The 25,749-nt window shown below is 46.0% G+C and overlaps 1 protein-coding gene and 1 long non-coding RNA gene across 3 annotated transcripts; one reads left to right on the top strand and one right to left on the bottom strand.

The window, feature by feature from the left end:
- Window positions 1–4,266: 4,266 nt before the first annotated feature.
- EMP1 (epithelial membrane protein 1) lies at window positions 4,267–25,335 on the bottom strand. Of its 2 annotated transcripts, none has more exons than XM_082741066.1 (5): window positions 25,029–25,335; window positions 9,873–9,986; window positions 7,544–7,640; window positions 7,293–7,433; window positions 4,267–6,542 (listed from the first exon to the last, which is right to left on the bottom strand). In XM_082741066.1, the coding sequence occupies exons 2-5, from the start codon at window positions 9,948–9,950 to the stop codon at window positions 6,376–6,378; spliced, it is 483 nt and encodes a 160-aa protein (XP_082597192.1). In that variant the 5' UTR covers window positions 9,951–9,986; window positions 25,029–25,335; the 3' UTR covers window positions 4,267–6,375. The 2 variants fall into 2 exon arrangements, with proteins under 2 accessions (XP_082597192.1, XP_082597193.1); XM_082741067.1 differs by lacking the exon at window positions 25,029–25,335 and adding an exon at window positions 24,840–24,943.
- LOC309869633 lies at window positions 15,697–23,687 on the top strand. The gene is made up of 2 exons (XR_014314294.1): window positions 15,697–18,759; window positions 23,451–23,687. It is a non-coding gene; the product is annotated as an uncharacterized lncRNA (long non-coding RNA).
- Window positions 25,336–25,749: the final 414 nt, after the last annotated feature.

Genomic DNA, 25,749 nt, shown 5'->3' with positions numbered 1-25,749 from the left:
TTTGCAAATGACATATCAGGTAAAGGGCTAGAACCCAAAATCTATAAAGAATTTATAAAACTCAACACCCAAGAACAAATAATCCAATAAAGAAATGGGCAGAAGACATGAACAGACATTTCTGCAAAGAAGACAGCCAAATGGCCAACAGACACATGTAAAACTGTTTAACATCACTCAGCATCAGAGAAATACAAATCGAAACCACAATGAAATACCACTTCACACCAGTCAAATGGGTAAAATTAAAAAGTCAGGAAACAACAGATGTTGACGAGAATGCAGAGAAAGGGGAACCCCCCTACACTGTTGGTGGGGATGCAACCTGGGGCAGCCACACTGGGAAACAGTATGGAGAGTCTTCAAAAAGTTGAAAATAGAGCTACCGTATGACCCAGCAATTGCACTACTGGGTATTTACCCTAAAGATACAAATGTAGTGATCCAAAGGGGCCCATGCACCCGAATTTTTATAGCAGCAATGTCCACAATAGCCAAACTATGGAAAGAACCTAGATGCCCATCAACAGATGAATGGATAAAGAAGATACAGCATATATACACAATGGAATACTACGCAGCCATCAGAAAAAAAACGAAATCTTGCCATTTGCAACAATGTGGGTAGAAGTAGAGGGGTATTATGCTAAGCAAAAGAAGTCAATCAGAGAAAGACAATTATAATATGATCTCTCTGATATGAGGAATTTGAGAGACAGGGTAAGGGGTTGCAGGGGACAGGGAGGGAAAAAATGAAATAAGATGGGACCTGGGAATGAGACAAACCATAAAAGACACTTAATCTCAGGAAACAAACTGAAAGTTGCTGGAGGGGGAAGGGAGGGAAGGGATAGGGTTGCTGCGTTATAAACATTGGGGAGGGTATGTGCTATGTTGAGTGCTGTGAATTGTGTAAGACTGATGAGTCACTGACCTGTACCCCTGAAGCAAACAATACATTATATGTTAATTTAAATTTTTTATTTAAATAAAATATAGTTAATTAATTTTTTAAAAGGTAACAGAAGGTTCTATGTTCCAGAATTTAAACTAACTCATTCCCATTGAAAATAATAATAGTTCAATAATTATTGAACTTATTTCCAGGCTAGATTACAAAAGTCTTTACCCATATCATAAGCAAAATGATTCTGAATCGCATCTATGGAAAAATATACTCTGAGTTTAACCAATAACCAGCTCAGGAAAATGGCTTTTGGAACCTGATGCATTCCTATATTGGGAAGGGTTCAATAGTTTGTTCTTGTTTCCCCACCCCCCACCCCTTGTTCAGTTTATCTCTTAATATAATAAAGTCCTTCATTTGCCATATGAAGACAGTCATTCTTGATTTGGGACTCATTCTTTAGCCCTTGTTGATCGTCATCAGTTAACTGAAGACTAAGGATGAACCTCCCATAAACACTGGCATCCTACATGGGAATTCTGACCCTCCACGCCCTGGATTGGCTCCCTGTGATGGAGAAGCATCCATCATTACCCATCCTGACATTAGCAGAAGGAAGAGGTTGGAGAGAGTAGGTGAAGACATGGAGGACATTGGGATGTTTCTTTCCTGCAGTTATGGAAGGCAAAGAGAGCCTGGAACAAAGCAATGGGCTTTGGGGCAGGGAGATTTGGGTAGGTAAGAGAAGCAGCAGAGGTAAAATCCATAAGGGTTGTCAGCTAATTACTCATGGAGTGGGATAAGGACCATGAAGAAAGGATGAAGACCTGAAAATCTTCTATCCTCCCCCATGTGCCGGTCCTCCCATCTCCTCTGTGCTCCCACAGGGTCTTCTTCCATTTTCTCTAGGTATGAGTCTTACCCCCAGGCTAGATTATAAATTAGATGAAGACAGGAAACATGTCTGCTTGATCTTTCATTCCCTAGCCTCTAGGTGCAGTACCTAGCACCCAGTAGTTCATCATTACAAGTTTTAATGTACCACCCTCCTACCTCACGAGGAAGCCCCATGTGTCTCCCTTTCAGAAACAAGACTAAGGAGAACTCCAAAACACTCCTTTCTTTGGGCTCCTCCTAATCAGTGTACCTCCTTCTCTACCAGCTGTGTGGTCAAGAGCTGCTTGCTTTCCTGGACCGCAAGTACCTCTCTAAAATGAATCAATCCTCTTCAGAATCTACTCCAAAATTTCCAGCAAGTTTTCTTCTTTTCATCCTGCCTCTTACCACTCTACCTCATTCCTCTCTAATCCCTAAAATCTAGTCTTTTTTTAAAACTCATGTACACATTTTTGCTAGGGAATTTTATCTGTATTCTGGTATATTCTGACAATTAAGTAAACATGGGAGAGAGCATCTCTTTTTTAGGGTGGAATCCTGCACAATACCCTCTTAGTTTTCATATGCCTTCCTTCAAGGCCCTGCTGAAATACTCTTCTGTGCCTCAAAGCCAGTAGGGTTTGAGACTATAGGGTCAGAGACTATAATGGCTGAGTCCAACACAGAGGGGTGTAGCTACCTGTTAACCATTTGGCACCTCACGTTAATCACTTTGATGAATAAATAAGTTTCATTTGCCTGCAAATCCTATTCTTAAGTGGTAATGGAAAGCTATGTAGCTCATCTGTCCTATCTTCATAAATTTGGACCGGTTTCACTGAAGAGTATTTTCTTAAACACCTTAATTCAACTTAACCCTACCTAAGAAGCTCCCCTATAAGAGACTCTGACAACTTCCTGTCTTTTCATAGGATATTCAAGATCATCTTTCAGGTTAACACCCATGTCTTAACTATTTCACCATTTGAGCTGAGTATCAACTGCAAACATAAAGATTTCCACTGTTTAAGCTTCTTTTAAATTATTTCTGGAAATGTTTGGTAAGTCAGTGCCTTATTCGTAATTGGAATGTTTCCCCCATGACAACTAATTTCATTTGTCATGTTGGCTGGGCTATGGTGCCCATACATGTGGCCAAACATTATTCTGGATGTTTCTGTGAGGGTGTTTTGGATGAGATTAACATTTAGATCAGTGGACTTGGAGTAAAGCAGATTGTCCTCTATGTATGTGGGCTTCATTCAATCAGTTAAATAAAACAAAAGAGTGACCACCTCCTCCCCATAAACAAGGGACAATTCTGCCAGCAGACATTCTTTGGACTTGAACAGCAGCAATGGCTCTTCCCTGGGACCCAGCCTGCCAGCCCTATCCTTCCAGAAGATTTTGAACTTGCCTGCCTCCATAATTATGTGAGCCAATTTTAAAAAAATAAATGTCTTTCTGTATATAATTTACACCTCCTAATGGTTGTGTTTCTGTGGAGAATCCTAAGTAATACACCCTCGTTCACTGTCCAGGTCTTTGAGATAGAAGATTTCATCCGGGCAGAGGAGAGTTGTTGGAGAGTCTGATTAAAGATCTATGAAAGGAAAAAAAGAAAGGATCCTCTGGAGGTCTAATCCACTACCAGGCAAATGACATGGGAGAATGAATCCCAGGAAGAACTAAAGGAGAGAAGTAGCTTCTTGTGATAGTATGCCAGAAGCGATCTCAGAAATTACATAGGTCTCTGAGAGGGTATCAATAATCAATACAATTTGATTAATTGACATTAAAATATGTTAAAGTTTTATTCTCATGTTCCATTGTGTATTTTTTGTGTATTACTCTGTGCAGTTATTTCATCCAAAACCACAGGGGTCTAACATAGCACCAAACTACATTAAAACCATTTATATGATATTAGTGTTGACATAGTGCTAGGGTATACAGTGTCTACTCTGCTTTTCTATTGTTAATTCCAGTCCTATTGCTCACGGAAAGCAGTAAACCTTTCCTTTTCTCATCTGTCCCATAGAGATATGCCTAGTTTATGCAATGAATGGGTTTTTGCAAAGGTATGTATGTGATGTATACCTTTGTAAATTGCTTTATATTTTGAAGACACATTAGAGGAATTGGCTATTTCACTTGATCTTAGCCAAAGAAACTTTTCAAGTATCTCATTTCTTAATGTCATAAGTCATGCTGATTCAAGACCATGACATCTCCCTGATGTAACTTATGAAGTTCTATTTTTTGCTTTAGAGGTTTAATTAATGTTAAAATAAAACTATACCTAATAACATTCATTTGCCTGAAAGAGTTTTTGTAGAATGCCTAAACTACCAGAAAGTAGTTTAATGTCTCAAATAAATGCCAAGTTGTTCAAATCGCACTGATCAACAACTTCGTTAGGTATAAATGTCACTATTATCCCTACTGTCCTGCATTTTTTTAGGAAGAAAACATTCACACGGTGAAGGGAATCAGAATCTACTTTTATGTCCCTAGAGTTATAAACATTTGTATCAAAATATTTACATTTATAGTATATGAAATATCAATCTATTAAAGGAGAAGCCAAATACAGTACTAGAACAACCCACCAATGTAATGCAAATTACATGAGACATAAATGTCACAGAAATAAAGTAAAAGACAAGGGAATACATGGTTCACTCCAGTCATAGTTTGACTTTTCAACATAATGCGAGTATCTCTTTTGAGTATATCTGATACGTAAGTATGCTTCTGCACATAAGACAGCCTTCTATAATCATGTGATAATTAAATCATATTTAAAAGTTCATCATTCCACAGTTCCTGCTTGCCATCTCTCTACTCCCAGCCCATGTAATCTGGTGGCCTCAATATTCCCTTAACCAGAATGAACATAGAGCAATATATTTAGTCATAGTCCTTTTACATAAATACCAGCAATCATGGCATGACAACTCCCCAGAAAGGAAAAGTGTGTAAGAAATGGGGTAAGGAGAGAGGTGGGAGAAGGAAAAGTAGGCAAGATGTCTCACATTCCCCCTGGGGTAGATCTTCTCTGGTAATAAAGGAAGTGTCTTCCCAAAATGACCCCTTTAGACAGAATCTGAGATGGCTTGAAATAGCTACTCCAGGCCAGAGCAATGCCTGCTTCCCCAGGAATAATATACATCCTCTAAGTCCTATATAGAAATGCTCCTACGGCAACAGACAGCCCAATTGCCAACTGACTGGGAACCACAGGAGTTTTTGCTTTTTATTTTTTCTCTTAAAGAAAATATGTGTCTATCACCTATGTTTTTATTTGTCTCATGGGAATTTTCTAATTTTCCTGGGAATGCAGGCACTCTGTTCTAATCATGACTGGAATCTAATATGCTTAATACTTTACAATTATATAGCACCTTTCTCCCAAGGATCTATTTGGTTTTGGTTTGTGTGTGTTTTACTAAGCTTCCAGAATTGCCCTGCCTCACTTGTAGGACAGACAGGGCCTCTGAAAGGCAATGGCTCCAGCCCATGTCAGAGAGAGAGCTACCACTGAGCCTAGGAGTTCTGATCCCCAATGCGGATAATTTTTTGTTTTTAGGAAAAACGTCCTCCAAAGTTATAATTTAGAGGGAGAGTAATAAATCATGTTACAAGGAACCATGTCCATCTCTCTCCCAATATATGCTTAAAAGAAACATTGATCGCATGAACAGGGGATCCTAAAAACAACCCTACTATAGCACTGTCACAAGACTGCCCCTTGGTCTCATTATTTGCATGGTGCTTTCACCACAGAACTGGTCATGAGTGGCTACAGAAATGCCAAAAGAGCTGCTTTGGCTTTAAGCAAGAGGCCTAGCAAAGTCCACAACAAGAGTTCTCTGTGAGGGACAGCTGCGTGAGGTCCAGTCTGGGTTCTGACCAGCCTCCAGGCCTTCCCCTGGGAAAAGTCCTCTTTCTTGGTTTAACTCACCCACCAATTTGGCCTTAGGACTCTATGTCTTTCTCCCATTTCATCACAAATACCACTGAGTTCCACAGAGTTAAATATCTGTTCTAAGGAGGGCTAATGGCTCACAGGCCAAAGCCCCCTCCTATAGGCCCTTCAAACTGGAATGTGATGTTCTGCTTTGGGCCAGAAAGGCGGGATGGCTTCCAGGCTTGGCACAGTCAACACAAAAACAAGATCTTTGCTTGCTGGAACTTGTACCGCTATTTTAACTTGATGCAATAGGTCTGAGGACCACAGTGCGAGACCCAGAGTTCAGCCTCAGGAGTGGAGCCAGAGGTGCGGCAGCTGGTGGGTCCCCAGGCAGTGTGTGTAACTAAGAACAGCTGGAGGCCAAGTCTGGTGGCTGGAGAGAGGCTCTCCAGCTGAGAGAGTAGCAGAGAGTAGCCAACTACTCCCTCCCTCGGGCAGGGGCTCCATGGTAGAGAACCTTCCCAGGAATAGTTTGGATTTCCAGCCTCTCCCACCCTCCTTCCCCTCCCCACCCCCCCTTGGGTTTTCCTGCGTGGTATCTTCCACTTCCCTCCCAGATTCAATGGCTTCCTTCTCCCCACCCCCTGCCCCAGGATCCCCATGAACGCCTTTGGCCTTATTTCTTTCTCAGGACTAGGTAGAGCACGCCAATGATAAAGCTAAAGCAGAAGCAGATCCAGGTCAGGATGAAGGAGTAGCCATGGTGACTTTTGAAGTAGCTGGTCCCATAACCACCGGCGTAATGATGAGTATAGATGGACACTCCGACCATAATACACAACCCTACAAGAGGGGGGAAAAAAAGGCCTCATTTTTTGTTTTTGTTTTTGTTTTTTTTCTATTAAAACCAAGAAAAAAATTGTGTAACTTTTAAAAGATTCAATTTCCCTCATAGTAAAAGGAAATTTCACTGAGAAAATAAAATCTGACTGTTTAGCCCCATAGGATAGTTCTATTGATTGGTCTTGAACCAACCTTGATGGTTGTGTTGATAAAACTAGAGGTGTTTGGGCTCCCATGGCCACACCGGTTTGTGTAGCTACAAGTGCGAAGTAAAACAGAGAACTTCACATCCACCACCCAGCTTTTCCTTCTAGACCCCAGCCTATGTAGGCGGGCTGCCCAGGCTGTGAAACGACACAGCCTTTCACCCAGTTGTGGGTCTTGGGGAAGACCACAGAAGGATGAGAACTTGAACTCCAGCCCGCATTATGGCAGTGGCTTTGTCTAAGGACACCCACCTCCCTGCCCTCAAGAGTCTCCTATACAAGGGCATGCAATGCATGTGGCCCGGCCACTTGGTCGCCCCATCCCCACCCCCCAGGAGCACTAGGTTTAAATAGGGCAGCATGTTTAAAGCACAGGACAGTACTCATTCCAAGCTCCAGCAGGGGTTCTCAAAAAGAGAACAAACAAGCAGAGGAGAAAATTGTCCAATGCAGCCTCACTGAGCTGGGTGTTCCTCTGTCCAAAGTGCCAGGAATGCCCATGGTAAGGCCGCCATACACGGGAGCCCGCCCCTAGGATACTCACAGCACACCAGCATGGTGGCCCCGGAAAGGAAGAAGCGGTTTCCCTTCTCCATGGTGAAGAGCTGGAACACAAAGACCACGAGGGAGATGACAGAGAAGATGATGGAGAGGATCATGAAGGCCTGCACCGCCTTGAGGGCATCTGTGGACACAGGAAGAGAAGAAGGGTATTAGGCAAAGCGGTCCCGGGCAGGGTGCACGTTTCCCTGACCACCCGAATGTCAGTACTGAACACAGTCCCCTAAGACATACCTTCACCGGCATATGATAGCACGTTATCACAGCCACCAATGGTACAGTTTTTCCAAAGACCGACTGATCCATGTCTATCATCGGAAACCACCCAGACCTGAAACCAAAAGGAAACAAGCAATGGTTGAAAAGCTGACCCTTTGCTTTGAAAGGAAAAGAAAAAGCAACTCAGATTTGGGTCAGGATCGAATCTTCAGCAACACCCCACACTGAGCCTCAAATAAGGCTAAGCACCCCACCTTTTTGTGGAAATGAGGTCTGACTAAAACAGAAGCCACAGAGGTCCCAAGAGAAAAGGTGGAAGATTGTGTGACTGAAGAAAAATCACACAGTTTCTCTGGGCTTCACATTCCTCCTTACTTAACAACAACAAAAAGGAAGTGATTAAATCATAGTGGTTTAAAATTCTGAGGTTCTAAAAAGCAGAAACAGAATGAGCAATTGTTGTTAAGTATGTACCATCCATTCCCTCTCTCAAGACCGTTTTAGGGGCGCCTGGGTGGCCCAGTTGGTTAAGCGTCGGCCTTCTACTCAGGTCATGATCTAGGGGTCCTGGGATCCAGCCCCACAGGGGGCTCTCTGCTCAGCGGGGAGTCTGCTCCTCTTTCTCCTTCTGCCCCTCCCCCCTGCTCATGCTTACTCTGTCTCTCTGTCTCTCAAATAAATAAATAAAATCTTTTTAAAAAGATCATTTCATGTAACAGCCTAAGGGGGTTAGAAAAAAAGAAGAAGGAAAAAACCGCTCAACTGAAGGCAATTAGGAAACGCGGACAACGAAGGAAACAGCAATGAGTCTTGGTGTCAAGAAGCCATTTCCATCTCGGGGTGCCTGGGTGGCTGAGTGGGTTAAAGCCTCTGCCTTCCGCTCAGGTCATGATCCCAGGGTCCTGGGATGGAGCCCTACATCAGGCTCTTTGCTCAGCAGGGAGCCTGCTTCCCCCTCGCTCTCTGCCTGCCTGTCTGCCTACTTGTGATCTCTGTCTGTCAAATAAATAAAGTATTAAAAAAAGAAGAAGCCACTTCCATCTAAACGGAAGGACGTGGGGGCCCCTGAACGTAGAAGAGTGACCAACATGTATTCCCCAAGGCTTGTTGTGGTGCCAATGTGCCTTCCCACCCTGCCCAACAAAAATACTTACTCTTCCGGAAGACAAGCACCCAGAACACCCGTTAGAATGAGCACTGCTAGAAGGACAGGGCCCAGGATGTGTGATCACCTGCTCTTGATTCAATAAACAACGGTATGCCAAGCCCAGTACTAGGGGCTGATAATTCAGATACTCAGCCCTCTGGGAACCACTGATGCAGTGTGAAGTCACTGACCAGGCTTGTTACCCTGAGAGCCCAGGGGGTTGGAGCCCCGAATGGCAGACCTGCAGTCTGGAGGAGGGCTCACGGGCACCCTTGCTCGTGCCGACCACACCCACCAACTGCAGCAAAACTCTTTTATTTGAACTTCAAAACCCATTTGTCCTGTAACTGAAACAGGGACCCAAACAGATTCTGGAGCCACCGTTTGCCGCCCTATGATGGGTGGCCTTGATTTTTGCGGGCCAGGATCGGTCTTGTCTCTTTCCGAGAAAAGCACAATAAAAGCTACTCTGATGCTACAAACGGCCGCTAGAGGTCAGAGTAGCCCAAGCTTCAGAGAAAAACATTTTTGCATTGTTTTGCTCGAGTGAGTGAATTCCGTGCAACCAGGTTAAACTGGCACAGTTCCACCTTCACACGCTCCTGTCGGCTCAGAATTCGAGCGTGTCCATCTGGCAACCAAAGCTTCTCCTCGTCCCGCTCCCCTCCATCCTTCTAATCAGGGTTCCCAGAAGGAAAGGAAGCTCTGCTCTCGCCCCGGGGGAGGGTGGTGGGGTGGTGCCGACCACCGTTCGGCCAGAACAAAGCCTCTCCCTCTCACCGAGGCGTCCTGGCTAGCTCCCCTGCTTGGAATGCACCCCTCTGCTCCTTCCGCGATTCATCCTCCGCCAAGAAACCCGCCCATCTACCCATCCCCCCCAGCTCCACCTCGGAGAAGGTTCTGCCAGAGACTGAAGAAGCCTCATTGTCTTCTCCAGCCCCTTGCCACCTCCAGCCCGGGCGGGATCCCTTTGGTAGACACCGGCTTTTCTCCTCCTGCTGCTTCATTGTTTGAAGTGCCAGTGAGTGTTGGGGTTCTTTTTTTGGTTTTTTGGTTTTTGGGGTGTTTTTCCCCCCACGACTAAACTGCATATTCCCGAGGGGCAGGGATTGTGGCTCAAACTTCTTTTGTAGTAACTTATGTAAATATTCAGATACCTTCTGGGTGAATGAATGAACAAAAGAACGTATTACTCACGTTGGCAATGGTGCTGACAAATAACATGATGCAAGTGGCGATGTGGACCACAAAGATACTAGCCAGAAATACCAACATCTTGGCTTCTTGATGCCTCGAAGAGCAACCAGAGTTCTGAAAAGAAAAAAGATGGGGGGGGGGATGGGGGGCGAGGTTACTGTTAGATTCAATCACAACATTCAGCGTTCCCACATGTGTGGACTCTCTGCTAAAATCAGGAGGAGCTGCAGTAACAACCATCACAATTTCATTATAAATTCCCGAAAACATGTTGTTAACCTAGTTTCCTAAATGCCTATTCATCGATTTACATATACCTAAATATAAACATAATTCTGCTTCTCAAATATCTATATACTCACCTCTCTAATAAAGCCCGTTTCGGGGGGGGGGGGGGGACTTTATCACCGTCAATGTTTTATTTTGTTTGTGTTTTAAGAACCAAAATAAGACTTTAATTTTTTTTTTAAAGGCCTTTTCACAGCTATCATTTCCAAGTCTCTGTGCAACCATGTCATATAAGTTTCCGTTTTCCACTAGGGAAGTGTCCATGGCTCTGTCAAACTGTTCGCTCAGAGATATTAATAGAAGTGGATCCCTTCTGCCCAACAGCAGCTTTTACTCGATGCCCATAGACTGAATAGGCTACTAATTTGCTCCCGGGTGAGATACAAAATGTAAAAGCCATAACTTCTGTTATTATAATGCTGCTTGGCAGTCAATAATTATAACAACCTAATTACAGTGTAATGGTCTGATCACCTACTGACTGAATATTTCAGGTTTTTATTGTTGTACCTGAGCCTTTGGGCTGTGTCTGCCTCATAGTATGGACTCTGGTATTATTGGTCTAGGGCATAATGCTGTATTTCCTTTGATGCAGTATGTTGGTTCTGGGGCTTTAGAAGTATGCAGACGGAAACATCACTAAATGACATGACATTGACACACCATTCAACCCTGCAGGACACAGTGGAGAAGATAGGCAAATGCACAAATCACATGGTGGGAGGATTAGGAACGAATACAGATTAAAAATCGGCTTAGGTAAACCACACTGTTCAGCCATCATCTCAGCAGAGAAGAAGGGAGCCCACTGATCATAAAGGAAATCATAAAAAAGAGAGTTCACGGATCATAAAGAAAGTGTGAAGGATGCACATGGGAGTGGGTATTCTGATTTATGTAGCTGCAGAGGGAGGGCTCCATTCTCGTGCTCAAGATGTAATGCAGTCTCAAAGGACTTCAAAAGGAAAGAGCTGGAGGTCATTCACACCAGGGTGGATGTGTGGATGTCCCCCCACCTAGGGAGGAGATGGCTGGGCACATCCTGCAATTGTCCCGCTTTTCTCTCACACTCTACCTAATTTAATTGAAGCTTTGAGCCTGCTCGAGCTATTTTCCTCCTGTCCTGGGTACGTAGTGGCCAGCACTGATGCTATGGTCTCAACACTTCAAGTGCCTTTTATCTCCTCTTACTTTCCACATCAGGTACTCAAAATCTAGAATGTTCATTAAAAAAAAAAAAAAAATCTAGTGGCACCTGGGTGGCTCAGTGGGTTAAGCCTCTGCCTTCGGCTCAGGTCATGATCTCGGGGTCCTCGGATCAAGCCCCGCATCAGGCTCTCTGCTCAGCGGGGAGACTGCTTTCCCCTCCCCTTCTGCGGCCTCTCTGCCTGCTTGTGATCTATCTCTCTCTCTCTCCCTCTCTCTCTCTGTTAAATAAATCTTCAAAAAAATATCTAGAATGTTCTAATGTACACAAAGGGGCCTTGCTCTTTACAGGTCAGGAATGACAGGCACACTGCGGTTTCCACCGTGCATTCCAACCTTCTCCAACAACCCCTGCCTCCTTTCCCAGTCCCAGCGTTTCCCTCCAACCCAGGCTGCTTTGTAGGGATTTGTCCAACTTCACTGTGAATGACAAAAATCATGGAGTTTATCCTGCCGCCTCAGAGAGAGCTTGGAGATTTCATGCCTGCTGTGAATAATCTCCCCACACATTCAAATTCATTTTTGTTTTCCGAGGGTTCATGCATACCTCCACGATTTTCTGCTTGACTTTAATGCACTGGGAAAAAGAGGTTTATGAATTGAACAGGTTGAGTTAGAATCACCTAGTCATGTCCTTTTGTTCTCCATGTCCTGCCCATCACATAGGAAAATAAGAGGGTTATGAACCCTGTTTATGAAACTAGCAATGTCCACCATATGGCAGATACTAATGGGACTGCTTTGGCTGCTGCTTTATCAGCATTACTATTAGTAACCCGTGAAACTGAGAGTAGCTGTTACCAACATAGCACGTCAGTTAGTCACCGGGCTACCCCATGTTAAGTACAAGTAATGGGATATCTGCTGTGTTCTTCACCGGGCAGTGTATATAAACCATTTTGGATCTCCTAGAAATTGCCGTTATGCCTAATCCTTGCCCTGTGACTGGGGAGACTTCTAAGAACACACCCTCGGGAATGAGAAGGAGAAAGCTCACTCTTTTCATCCCTGTCCTGGCTGTCTTCCCAACACCCCCAACATTCACACCATCACTAGATCCTGATCCTGCCCTTCCTGGGGAAAGGAAGAGGCTGACTGTAGGGAGTTACAAATATTGCATAACAAGTCATATGTTTAATCCAACTTGGGCTCTATAAATGTCGTTTTTATTCCTTTGGCTTCTAACTGACAAACATCCTCCTAACAGAGGGAAGTGATTGAGGGGCCCAGAATAGAATACAATACGCAAAGTGAGGCCTTTTAAATGAGGTGGGGAAAATGCTGTGAGTTCCCTCCCTTACCTGCTGCTGGGAATTCAGCAGCACTTTCTGTCTCCTTGGGTTGCTATGTAACCCTGCAGAGGAAGTCTCACATTGCTTTGGTCTCTGCTCATCCTCTCCGTTTCGATGACTGGATCATTATTGCCTTCCACACACCATCTTCCTACTGGACCTCACTTTGGGCCATCCACGGCACCCCCCGCCTCTGGATCTCACTCCTGACCTAAAGGGTAATGGCCTTAGGATTGAGAGGTTCTATAGTGCCCTGCTGTGTAGTGTCCCCTGTTTTTCAGGGCCTGGCGCTTCCCCATGTGTATTGCGTGTGCTCTGCTATTACGTCCTGGCCACTTATCCTTCCGACCGGTTGTCTGCAGAGGCTCTCTTTGCCTGACATGAGCAGTGTTTGGTCCCTGGCCTGAACATGGTGCATTTTAACTAGGTGTGCTCTGGTCTGCTTATGAAATGAGACCCACTGCCACTGCCGCAGGAACCAAGGCGGGATCTCACTCCTAATCTAAGCCAAAGCCCCAATGGATCATTATTCCCCTGTCTGGGGCAGGCTGGAGGAATGGGTGAGGTTATAAAGCAAAGAAGTGACTCTCTTTCATCTCAGATTCCTGTGATTGGGACACGTCTGTCCACCAAGGAAAGGAGCAGAATGTCTTAGATTAGCTAGCGCTCTTAGTGTACAGAACGCGTAATTCCCTCTGCCTTTGGCGGAGGCATCCCACTAGAAGTAGGGGCTGTTTAACTGGAGTTAGCTCATAATGCATCTACTTTCTCCATCTTTTCACTGCCCTTCATTTGCCAGGTTCCATTAGTGTCACCTATTGTCAGCTTAGACGGGCTTTTATTGTTTTCAGTGGGCCCCCAACACATCTGGAAACAGAACAAACTATTCTCTTCCATTTCTGACCTGGATTATCCCCCGTTACCCAGTCCCTATGCTAGAGAGCCCCCCAGCAGAGAAACCCTCAGCCAAATGTAGGGTAGAAGGGCAGATCTTGATATCTTTATAGACAACCATGAGAGCTACCCAGTGCGTGAATGTCTGAAGATCTACCCAATAGCAGAGCATAATGGGAATAATAATAGAAGGTCTCGGGCTCTTGAAACTTCCACCCACCCACTACTTGCAGTGTAGCTTGCAGGGGGACTGACTCCTTACCCTGGTGTGTATCTTGTGTCATAAAAAAGCACTGAAAAGAGACCATTTCTGAATATCCATATCATTGGAGGTATTGGCTGCTACAACTTTCTTTCTTGGCAATTTGTTTCACTAAAACAGTAACTGGCTTCTTCCTCACATCGCTCTAAAATGTTCTGGAGAGCACCCTCCAGTGGAAAGCAAACCCTTAGTCCCAGCTGGGCAGCTCACACCAGAGAGTACAAAATAACAGCATTGCAATCTTGGACAATTAGGTGCCATGCCTGCCCCTCAGAGCATTTGGTGCACTGGGCGGTCCCAAAGTTTGTTAGCTGGTTGCTGGGAACTTGGGAACTCCCATAACATTACATATGGTACCTGAACTCTCAGACCCAAGCCCACAGAGCTAGGCCAAGCACAGTGTTCTCGAAGGATAGGACATCCACTGACTGTTCTATGTGAGGTGCCGGGAACACATTTCTCCACCCATCACTGTAAGCAGAGTAGGACATCTGGGGGTTGGGGTACTCAGGGCTATCAAGGCATTGAGTGCAAAGCTGAGAAAAGTATGGGAAGCATGAATGTTGACTCTAGAGAGAAGTTGAGTGTTAAGAGAAAAGGAAGTAAGAGATTTAGAGCCACACATCAGCTCTCTAATATCCCTTTTCTGTTGTTCTTTCTTCCAAATGGGCAGGCCAGCCAGCTTCCTTCCACCACCACCATCTTTTTCTGTTGACCATCCTTCCCCTTTTCTTCTCCACCGCCCAGCCCACAGAGGAGCTGCAGTCTCTTTAAGCTCCTAGTCCCGATGCAAACCTCACAACCACTAACTATTCTAGATTTGGATTAAGTTCTTTGCTAAAAGAAAATTATTACAGTTAGTGGAAATGACCTTGAGAATTACAAGTGCTGATGATTGGAGGAATAAATGACTAATTAATGTGGGGTGGGGGTCGGAGAGATTACTGTCCTCTCTAGTTGTCTCCATTTACTTAAATCTTTATTGGTTTCTTGCCTTCCTCTTATGCCTTCCTTCTCCCCTAAAATATGAAAGAATCAAAGGAACATAGCTCTGAGACTACTTTGCATTGCCTCTTTGCCTTTGCTTTTAGGGTGCTCTAGCCACAAGAAATCAATCAGGCCCCTGTGAACACCTTTTCTTTTCTGATGAGTACCTAATACTGCAGAGACTTTGAGGATAATTGACTTCTGAAGATGCAGTAGGGGAGTTTAGATATTCGTAATTTGGATCCATGGTTATTAAGCTAGGGTCAGATAACTTCCTCCTGCTATGGAGTATGCGTATTTATTCAACCCCTGGCCTCAGAGTCTGGGGGAAACAGTTCTTTAAGGGTGGTCTAAGTCACAGTAATTGGGAACAATACAACAGAACAGAACAATCAAAAACCCCTCTTCTCCAGCAAAGGAAATGGTGGAAATCCTGGGCTTGACTCACTGAAGAACTAGCCTGAACCTGGGCGTGTAACATAATCAGAAACGGGGGCGGAGGGTGGGGAGGGCAGGGGCTGTCTGAGCAGAGGGGAGTCTCGCAGAGCTCAAATGTCCATGAATCATTTGCGAGTGGGTGAGATTCTCCCAGACAAAGGCACAGTGGAGGCATCTTCTACCAGATGGTGCAAGAACGCTTTCTGAGAGCATGTGAATCGGCTGGCTAGCTAGAAGATGGTTTAGTCATTTTCCTGACCGCCTTGGATAACCCCGTCTTCTCTGGGGAGAAGACAGTACTAATGGTCAGCTGCCAAACCCCCCATCTCTCCTTCCTCTCATCCCAGTTTTATTGCCCAAAGCAAGTCAGGTCATGAGATCTTCCTCCAGTATCTACCCTGCATCTATTCCTTACTTCCTGCTCATGTTGTCCTTGCCCGGTTCAGATCCTAGCCTGGACCACAGCGTCAGGCCCTGGCATGATCCTCCTTCCGAGCTCCTCCCTCTCTGACATATCCCCGCACCACTGCATTATCCGACCTTATTACTCCTCTGCTCAAAATCCTCCAAACACCTCACCACCCCTCCCACTCATCACTGAGAAAGAGGCTCCAAACACCTTACTCTGGCCCTGGAAATCCTGGGAATATGGTCTCCAAAGAAAAAGCCCTGTTTTTAAAATGCCCTTCTTCCGGGAACTACCTATCGAACGTTTTTCAAAAAAGCTCAAATCCTGCCTCCTCTAGGAAGCCTTCCTAACCTACACAGTTCAGAAGTACTCATTTTCCCCACCACACTCTAGTCCTTACATAGCCTTTTATTAAAATCCCTAGTGGCAGCCTGTCTGGTAACAGAATTACTTACAGAATTATTTGGCTCCCCATCTCCTAAAGCTCTACTTTTCTGAAGGAAGAGTCTTATCTCTGACAGGTACCAAGTAAACTTCCATTCAGTGAGCAAATAAATGTTACTAGGAAGGCAATTTTTTTTCTTACATACATGAACTTTAGTCCTTTCTAATTTTTAGAAGTTACTTATACACTACTATAGCTATGTATTGAGCATCTTATCACATGCAAACTCTGTGTTACATATTGCTATATAAATATCTTTGTAAACATATGAATATTTCCTGAGTAACTCTGACATTTGAATATGCAAGGGTATATATGTGTTTGCTGCCTTTTATTTAAGAGGAAATAAGTAGATACAAAGAAAATATCTTACATTTCTAAACACTAACTTGTCCACAGGTTTAACTTTTCTCTTTAAGTTATAGAATCTCTGGACTGAGAAGAGGGACCTTAAAATTCCTCCCTAATATATGAACCTCAACTACAAACCTACATCACAGAACTATCTGAGCCATGCTTAAACTCCTCCTGTGACAGGGAGCTCACTACTTGCCAAGACGCTCCCATTAGGAAGTCCTTCTGACAACACATCAGAATCTGCTCTTGGCAACTACGACCCTTGATCTTAGTTCTACCTTTAATCTAAAGCAGCCTCTTCAGACGTCTTCTAGAACGGCTACCTTTGCAGCAGAGCTCTCAGGCTACCAGAGAACTAGCCAAAGGACACCATCTAAGATCCCCAAAACTTAATCACGTCATACACAGTCTTCATTTTATTCAACTGTAAACACGACTCTGTCTTTTCATTGATTTATGTTTTCCCAGTTAGGAAATCTCCATCTCTATCTGGAAACTGCAAACCTTGAAGAAAGCTGCCTCACGCCATCTGACCAACGACAGACGTGGTGTTTCCTGCAAGGCACAGAGAAGATGAAAGACAAAGCTGCCCCTGGTCAGATGATCTCCGGGAGTCAGCCCCCACCTCTGTGTCATCTCCCCATCCGGACGCCCAGTGGCTGCCACTTCTCCTTTCTACCCTCTATGCACCAGTATCATTCTGCTTTGGTCGGTTTGTTTTGATGTGTTTGTGTCCCATGGAGGATGATTTGGGTTGGCAAAGTGGACGTCCATTTAACCCAAAAGCAGAAAAGGAAACACTCTCTTTTGGGAGCAGTCAGAGAGGATGTATCCGGAGGAGGAAAAGGCTGGGATGAAAAGCAGGTTGAGTGGATGAGACCTTGGATGAGCTCTTCTGGCCATTGTTATTGTTGTTTTATGTCAGGCGTACTTTCCATTCTAAATATTGTTTTTACGTAGGGGTGGGAGAGAGGAATGTTAATTTCTCCGTGGGAACCATGGGGAGAGAAAGGATCCCAAAGGACCATTTCCTCTGCCTCTGGATATCTGATGTTTGGTGTGGAAGGAAAGAATTTCAGGTTGTCCCTCAATATACCCACGTTATGCTGGGGCCTGATGTTTTCATGTGCAAGGCAGGTTGTATGACCAGGAGAAACATCAGGAATCGATCCACAAAAGTAACTACATGCTCCAGAGAAAACAACTATGTTTTCATGGTCTTGGGGGGAAAGGGAGTTCCATTTCCCAAATGTGGTCTGGCCATAATAAGTGAGGGTTCTTCTAGAAAGAGTAGGGTGTGTCTGACACTGGTGTAAAGGGGCACAGACTCTTGCATAGTTAGGGATGAAGAACCAGGGGATCGGGTGGGGTAGCAAGCACACTATTAAAAAAATAAAAAAAAATTTTTTAAAAAGAGAAGGAAGGAAGGGAGGATAGAAGGAGGGAGGGAGGAAGGGGGGAGAAAGAATAGAAAAGAGAAGAGAAGAAAAGAAAAGAAAAAAGAGAAGAGGGAGGAAGGGAGGGACAGGAACACCTATTAGACAAAATCTCAAACAAACTTTGCCTCTGAGGAACTGCTGACTCCGGGAAAACCCCTCTCCCTCCAGCTGGTGGCTTCTACAGAGATAGGTATACAGTGGTAGAGCATGGGTTCAGGGTTCAAATCCCGATGACATAACTTTTTTTTTTTTTTTTAAGTTTCAGTGTCGTTGAGGTATACTGGACATATTAAAATTGCCAGATACTTAACGTGTACACGGAGGTGATTTGTTGATTGACTAGGACACTTCTTAATTGGGATCTATAGACCTCAGAGGGCTCGTGTGAGGACTCGTGCCTGACGCAAAGGCTATATAGGGTTGTCGGTTTTCTTTGTGGTACTTGATGTCCAATGAGGCTCGGGGCGGCAGAGTGGGGCTGTAAGCTTCTCTGGCCGAATCTGAGGACCAGCGACTGCCGAGGGCAAACGAGGAGCATGAATCTGGTTTTCGCAAACGCTCCTAAGGAGAGTAATCTCTCTCTCTCTCTCTCTCTCTCTCTCTCTCTCTCTCTCTCTCTCTCTCTCTCATTTCCCCTTGTCCTCCTTCCCGTCCAAGGAGGGGGTGGATCTGGCAACATTTGCAAAGGCTCGGGCCAGCCCGGGGCGCGTTGCCGAGGCCGGCCCACGCCCCCAGACCGCAGCTGGCCGGGCCCCTGGGCGATGTCCCCCGGTGCGGACAGAAGCTGCAGCTGTCTCTGCTTCTGACAAAAGAGGAGTGTTTTGGCGACCGGACCGTCTTCAAGGGCGGGGTTGCCCGGACGATAACTCGGTAACTCGGGTTTGGGACGAAAATCAAGGTGTGGCCCGGCCCCGCGGCGCTGGGGCGGGTCGCCAGTAGGTGGCGGCAACACGCCGTCCCCGGCCCAGCCCGCCGAGCCCGCCGAGCCGCGAGCGACGCCGCCTGCCCCGGAGGCCGGCCAGGGCGCGGTGGGCCGCCGGGGGTCTCAGTCTTTTTTTGGTTGGGGGTGGGGGGTCGCTGGGTTCTTTAGGGGTCGAGACGCATCGAGGTGCTTTACCCCGATCCCTGAACAAAGGCAGAAATGCACTTTCCCCAGAGCTCCCAGATTCTGGCTCTGGTTCCCCAGAGCTCCCAGATTCTGGCTCTGGTTCCCCAGAGCCAGAATCCGAACAGAAGCCCACCCTCTCCCCTTCCAGCATCTTCTCTCTCCCAGATTCGTCGCAGGGTTCGGCAGACGTTCTAGAACTTCTTCGAGAGCTCCTCTTCGCTCTGTTCCTTCCCCCCACCCTCCCAACCCTCCACCCCCGCTCCTAATTAATCAGAGGGTCAGCCGGGCCCCTCCAAACGGTGCGGACGGGGGCTCCTGCTTCCTGTCCTACCGAGGAGGCGGCCCACCAGCAGAGTCAGCTCTGCGAGGCCCCCCGGAACGCCCACACCAGAACCCCGCGCTGCGAGCCCTGAGACAGGCTTCCAACATTCCATCCTGGTCCCCGCCCCGCGGCGCCCCGGGTCCCTTCCCCACCAAAGCCACATCCGGCAAAGGGAAGCGGGAACACACCCACCAGCCCAACTCACGGTTTCTGGGGTTGAAAAACCTCTCCAGTGTCCCAGCCCCAGCCCCCTAGGGAAGGGTCTTTGATTATTTGAATGAAGCCAAAGGACCAAGGACCTCATTTTGCTCTTCTATCTGATCTGACCCTTCTGAAAAGAGGGAAAACGTCAGGGGTGATCACTGCCCTGTTGGTATAAAATACTCAGTGGAAATTCAAATGACACCAAGCCTGTATTGACCCATATTTGTTGCTTGACAGCACCCCCCCCCCCACCTTTGAGGGGATAAATAACAGAATATTTGGCCCTAAGGACTGTTCTGAAATAGTTGGGTTGGGTGGTCCCCAGACAAGAAGGGAAGGAAATAAGGGGCACCTAGGTGGTTAAGTTTCCGCCTCTTGATCTCAGCTCAGGTCTTGATCTCAGGGTCCTGAGTTCAAGCCCCATGCCGGGCTCCACCCTGGGCATGAAAGAAAAGGAGGAAGCAAATAGGAATGGAATCCTCCTCACACTTCTCCCTTGCTCTTTGGCCTTTTCCCTGTCTTTCTCTTTCCACTTCACTCTTTCTCCCTCTTTCTAAAAGCTTTCCTGTGGCGCCTTTCCTCTCCCTCAACACGGAGGCCTAAGGAAATGCGAGTCTTGCACTTGCTCCCTCCTCACCTCCCTCTCATGCTTACCTCCACACCTTCACAGCCGCACCCTCCCACTGAGCTGCAGGATCCCAGATCAGAGGGTGGAGTTCCTCTCCCAAGACCAGCTCTGTTTCTCCCTGAACCTGGTTTGGTTACCGGTTAATCTCTTGCTCTGGTCAGTGTCTTAACAGGGTTACAGAGATGTTTCATTACTCAAACCTCTTCTCTGTCTTCCCAAGCTGGGTGAATGCTCATTGCTATCTGATGATAAGGCCTAAGGATTCTCAGAGTGGGTAAGCAGATGAGGCTGCCCAGACCCTCAATCTTCCCTAAAATGCCCTTCAATGCAACACGATGCCTCGTTTAACTTTTCTACCAATTTTTATGGATTACACCATTAGCACGAGCCTAGGGATTTCCAAAACAGGACTATAACATCTTAGAACGCTAGAATTTCAGAGCCACAAGGGGCCTTGGAGACCACCAAGTTCACTTCCCTCAGTCAAGAAGACAGGTAACTTGCCCATAGTTCTAGGGCAGAGTTGGTCTGAGACCCAACCCTCTAGCTCCCTGTTCAGTTACTCCACATCAGCCCTAAGATTCTTGCCCCCACTTTCAACCACTGTGCCTGCATTTTCAATTTTAAGGACCACATTTGAACCTCATTTGAAGGACCTCATTTGAACCTCAGAGAATTCATAACCAGACTCCAGAACTACAAAAGCTGCCATATCCCTATAAAACCAAAGGCACCAAGAGCAGAGGAGTCCATTTTAGTTCCAAGGAAATGCCCATATCCAAAACAGGGAAGAAAACGCTGACCCAGAGATTTTTAAAAAGGAAGAGAGAGAACAGCAAACTTCACAAGGGCTTGTACTTTTATCTTTGTGCTTCTATGTCAGTGGATCTCCCAGTTAAATTAAGAGAAATTATTTTTACCCAGTCAGGGCACCTGGGACTGAAGTGTTATAAGAGTGGTCGCACGACGTTTGTGTTTGGGAGGTGGGGTATGGTGAATTCAAGAAAACTAATTGGAACCCTACTTGGGCTCCCTTGATTACTAAATAGCAATTCGGGATCATCTAAGCAGAACCAGAAAGAGTATTGGAAAGGAGAATTTTTTTTTTTAAGATTTTATTTATTTATTTGTGAGAGAGTGAGAGAGCGAAAGAGTGAGCACAGGCAGGCGGAATGGCAGGCAGAGGCAGAGGGAGAAGCAGGCTTCCCCGCCAAGCAAGGAGCCCAATATGGGACTCGATCCCAAGATGCTGGAATCATGACCCAAGCCGAAGGCAGCAGCTTAACCAACTGAGCCACCCAGGTGTCCCGGAAAGGAGAAATTTATGGTCAGAAAGTTTCAGATCTACACCAGCTGAAGCTGATGAGCTCTTCCCGAGGGCTGTCATCCATCTTGCAAGCCAGCAATTAGCCCGGGGTTACAATGGATTGGCAACTTGTTCCTGTAGTTCTCGTGACAGGTGGTAGCAATGTGAAGGTGTGAGCTACAAGAACTATAAACCGAGTTATGGGATCACCGGAACAGGGCTGGGTTAGATGCCTGTGCTTCTGGTTTTGGACTCATTTAACCATGACCTCGTGGGTAGCAACTGGGTGTGTCCTTCTGAGAATGGACATCCAAGAGTCCCAAATATCTCCAAGCTTTTGTGTCAGGCATCTGGTAAGTTAAAGAAGAAACCATATTCATGTGTTTAGAAAATGAAATACCTTAGAATCCCATCATGTGGGTATAGCTGTCTAGATATATAGTTTGAAAGCTTTAAAAATGCTTCCTGTTCTTTTTGAGTCTTAGGTCATAATAACTGTGCCCATCCATCAAGTTTTACCCATGAAATATTAATTAAGGGTTCAATGTTTAGAAGATAAGGGGAACTGGGAAGAGCAACAACGAAAACAGAATAGAGAATTTCTGTGTACCGAGGACTGCAGACCTAAAAACAAAGTATAAAAGTTACAGAGAAGCCAGCTAGGCTGGATTTAAGATTTTCTAATAATTAGAGCTGTCCAGCAACATGGGGCGGCGGGGGTGGGGGCACGGCATGGAGGTGGGGAGCATGGAGACGCACTCTGAGGTAGGAAGCCCCCCTACTCTGGATATTTTAAGGACATGCAAAATGGCCATCTGTCCAAGGTGGTGTTAAAATAGGATTTCTGCATATGGTGGGAGAATGAATGAATTGATCTTTCAAACTGAGAATCCCTCCCAAACTGAGAATTTGGTGTACAAAATTAAAGATAGAACATATCTTTATACGAAAACATAGAACATATCTAAATATGCCTTGTGCCCTTTTCTGTGACCATTTTTCAGATCTGCTCCCCAGTCAGGCTCTGAGGAGTCTATAGAGTAGCATTTTGTTTCGTCTGAAAGCCTTCTAGGGCTCTGACTGCGCTCTCTCCATTGACCCCAGAGCATCTGGCCTAAATGAAAGGACCCAGAGCCCACCCCCACCCCAGACCAAGCCAAGGGGCTCTGCAACCCCAGGTGGTCTTTATGGAGCCCACTCCCACGGGCACCCCCAGGTCTGGATGGCCGCCTGGAACTGGATGGGAATGGGCCTAAGGGGGTTGCCGGAGGGGAAGCAGGAAGAGTTGGGAAAGTCACAGTCTTCCTGGTCAGTGGAAGGGATGTGCCCTCCGCTCCCTCAGAGATGTGCCCTATCCTCCTGGGAGGTAGCCAGCTCCCGTTCTGGGATGTAGCTTGCTCTGGGCTGGCCCTTGATGGCCTTCTGCCAACTCCCAGGACAATTTAGTGCCCTCAAACAATGTAAAATCTGGGGGGTCCTCTGACCAGGATGCCAGACCGGATGGCTTGCCGCCCTCCAGACAGCACTCCACCCCCGCCCCATTCTTCAGTCTGTGGCAGAATCCAGTGGGCTTCTGAGGGTGGGAGGGGGAAAAATAGCCCTCACATTTCAGGATTTTCAAAGACTTGCAGCTGAAATTCAGAAAAACTCCTGCCTCTAAGGAGCTCCCTCACTCTTTCTTTTTTTTTTTTTTTAAGTTTTTATTTATTTACTTGACAGAGATCACAAGTAGGCAGAGAGGCAGGCAGAGAGAGAGAGGAGAGAGCAGGCTCCCCTCTGAGCAGAAAGCCCGATGCGGGACTCGATCCCAGGACCCTGGGATCATGACCTGAGCCCAGGGGAGAGGCTTTAACCCACTGAGCCACCCAGGTGCCCCTCCCTCACTCTTTCTTTTTGGAGGCAGCAGGGAAAGCGGGAATTAGAACGGCATTTTCAAAATTGTCCTCAAGCTCCAGGAAATACCATTTATCATAGTGTATTTTCTCACTTCTAGAACTACAGTGTAATGGGAAATGCTGCACAAAAAATGCAATTCGGATGGTCTACACCCGCAGATTTCTCAGCGTTTTCTTTCTGCTGACCGCTGAAGTATTGCCTATAGTTTAAACTTGAACAAGAAGTACAAGAAGATTTGTACTAGATTCATGGAACACCATTACTACCGACTCTAATAATGGTTTCCCTTAATGCACAGCCATGTAATCTGGAAATAATAAACATTTTAAGCAAATGTGGGAGTTCCCTGCATCTTGAAAAGTTTCCCTTGCACTTAGTTAATCATCCCCTCGAGGGCGGTTTTACGAGGCGTCTTGTCTGTGCAATGTACACGGGCTGATTACATTTAAATCTTCTCTTCCAACCAACGGCATTTCTGAAGGAAAAACCTAATTTCATCAGACAAGCTGAATCCTGTCATTTTCCTTGGCTTGTTTATGTAGGGAGAAAATAAAACCAGTCTCTATGTCGAAATGGGCCACACCTCAACCAAAACGTTAACCCAAAACAAAACAAAACAAAACAAAAAGCAAATAGAAATCACCCATCCTCCTTTCTCTAGATTGACTTTATGATTAGCATGAGTGTTTGCATTTGCACAACCGCATTTTGGAAGAGTGAGAAGATAAATGGTCCAAGACAATCACTGACTTCCATCAGGAAAAATCTCACCAAAAAAATCAGTTCATTATTGCTAAGATGGCATCTTTTCACTCAGCTCTAAAATTTCTAGGGTGGAAGCACAAAGCCATTCAACTTTTTTTTTTTTTTTTTTAAGCAGGAACAGATGAAGTTCCCCAACCCCACCCTCTCCTCCCTGTTTCCCTCCTGCCTCTTCCCATCCTCTACATCTGGGAAGGAGAGAAGGAGCTCTGGTCTGGATTCCCCATCAGGCTGACTTGCACCAAATGAAACTCTCCCACATTTATTTGAAACACCAATTGAAACCCCCCTCTCCCCCTCTGTTTTCTTTAAAAAGCCCCACCCCCTCCTCCCACCTTGAAGGGAGAAGTAAAACTGATATCTAAACAAAAGTGAATGAAAAAGCTGAAAGACCCCTTTGTCTAAGCAACAGCAAGAGTGCACTAAAAAGCACCTATCGATCCATCATCCAAAAAAGATCAGCAAACGATGAACAAGAGAGACAACTTAAACCCTGAATGCATCTGAATCAAAACGGCCAACCTGGAAAACATCTGGCAAGTCCTTTCAAAGGTATGCAGTGTTTCCTCCGTGAAGAATCCCTTATCCTGGTGTGTTCCAAAGTCCTTGCTCCCTGCTCCCAAGCCAGAAACCAGTAACTGCAAAACGTAATCACGGGCCAGGCCCGCCGATTTCCCCGGGGCTCCCAACTCCCCCTGTCAAAAGGCATTTTCCCGAAACTCACAGAAAAAGTGATCTGGGTATCCACTTGTAGCCAGAAGTTTCAAGAATTCAATCCAGAGGATTACAGGAAGAAAAAGCACAAGAAAAAAAATTAAAAAGCAAGACTTAGAGGACAAGGTCAGGAGAAGGAGAACAGAGAAGGAAAGAGAAAGTTCGCTGAGCTTCCCAGCGGCGCTGGAAGGTATCCTACCTGAGGATTCCGGAGACAGAAGCGCCCTGAGTAGCAGGAGCTGGTGGCTGCCCGGTCCGCTCTTCTGGAGGTATGTGACCGCAGTGAGGGGAGGGACCTGCTTCCCGGGGTTATAAGTTTCCAGCGCTGGTGTGCTGGGGTGTGTGATGGGCGGTTTCTTTTCACTCTGTTTTAAAGGAGTTTCTATGAATCAGTCTGACTTAAAAAAAAAAAAAAGATTTGTTGGTAAGTTACGCCCTGCTAGGTTGGCAGCTGGTCAAGAGAGGCTGGGAGTGAGCCATCAATTCAAAGAAGCCTGTTTAGGCTCTCTCTGACTCACACATACAGACCACAGTGGAAAAAGGAGTGACATTGCTTCAAATGAGTAATAGAAGTCACACAAATAGATCTGTTTACCGAAGCCCATTCCTCCTCATCGAAAAAGAGACTTGGTTACCATGGGCAAAGCCAAAACACAAGTTCTCTGTCAGAAGGTTCATCTGGGGAGGGGGACACAAAGGGACGCGGCCCTGCCCCCTGAAATCCTAGCTAGTCATCCAAGGAGATCCCCATCTGTCCTCCCCCACCTAAGGCATCCGTGGCTGCCCACTGTCATGAACGAGCAGATTGATTTTTTCTTTGCTTCCCTGCCTTACCCCTGTGCACTCTCCTATGGGCAGCCGTGACTTGAGACCTGGGAAACAGGAGAGCACACACGGAGAGCTCTTGTAACCCAGCCTCT

This window comes from Mustela nivalis, assembly GCF_964662115.1.
Source record: "Mustela nivalis genome assembly, chromosome: 7".
In the NCBI taxonomy this organism is placed as follows: domain Eukaryota; kingdom Metazoa; phylum Chordata; class Mammalia; order Carnivora; family Mustelidae; genus Mustela; species Mustela nivalis.
Note: the sequence above shows the minus strand (reverse complement) of the source record. Positions and strands in the feature narration are given on the sequence as shown.

Coding starts and splice junctions, on each gene's coding strand:
- EMP1 (XM_082741066.1), bottom strand. CDS start 9,950: ATGTTGGTATTTCTGGCTAGTATCTTTGTGGTCCACATCGCCACTTGC. Junction 7,641..9,872: donor TTGTCAGCACCATTGCCAAC/GTGAGTAATACG, acceptor TTTTGGTTTCAG/GTCTGGGTGGTTTCCGATGA. Junction 7,434..7,543: donor GCTATCATATGCCGGTGAAG/GTATGTCTTAGG, acceptor CTGTGTCCACAG/ATGCCCTCAAGGCGGTGCAG.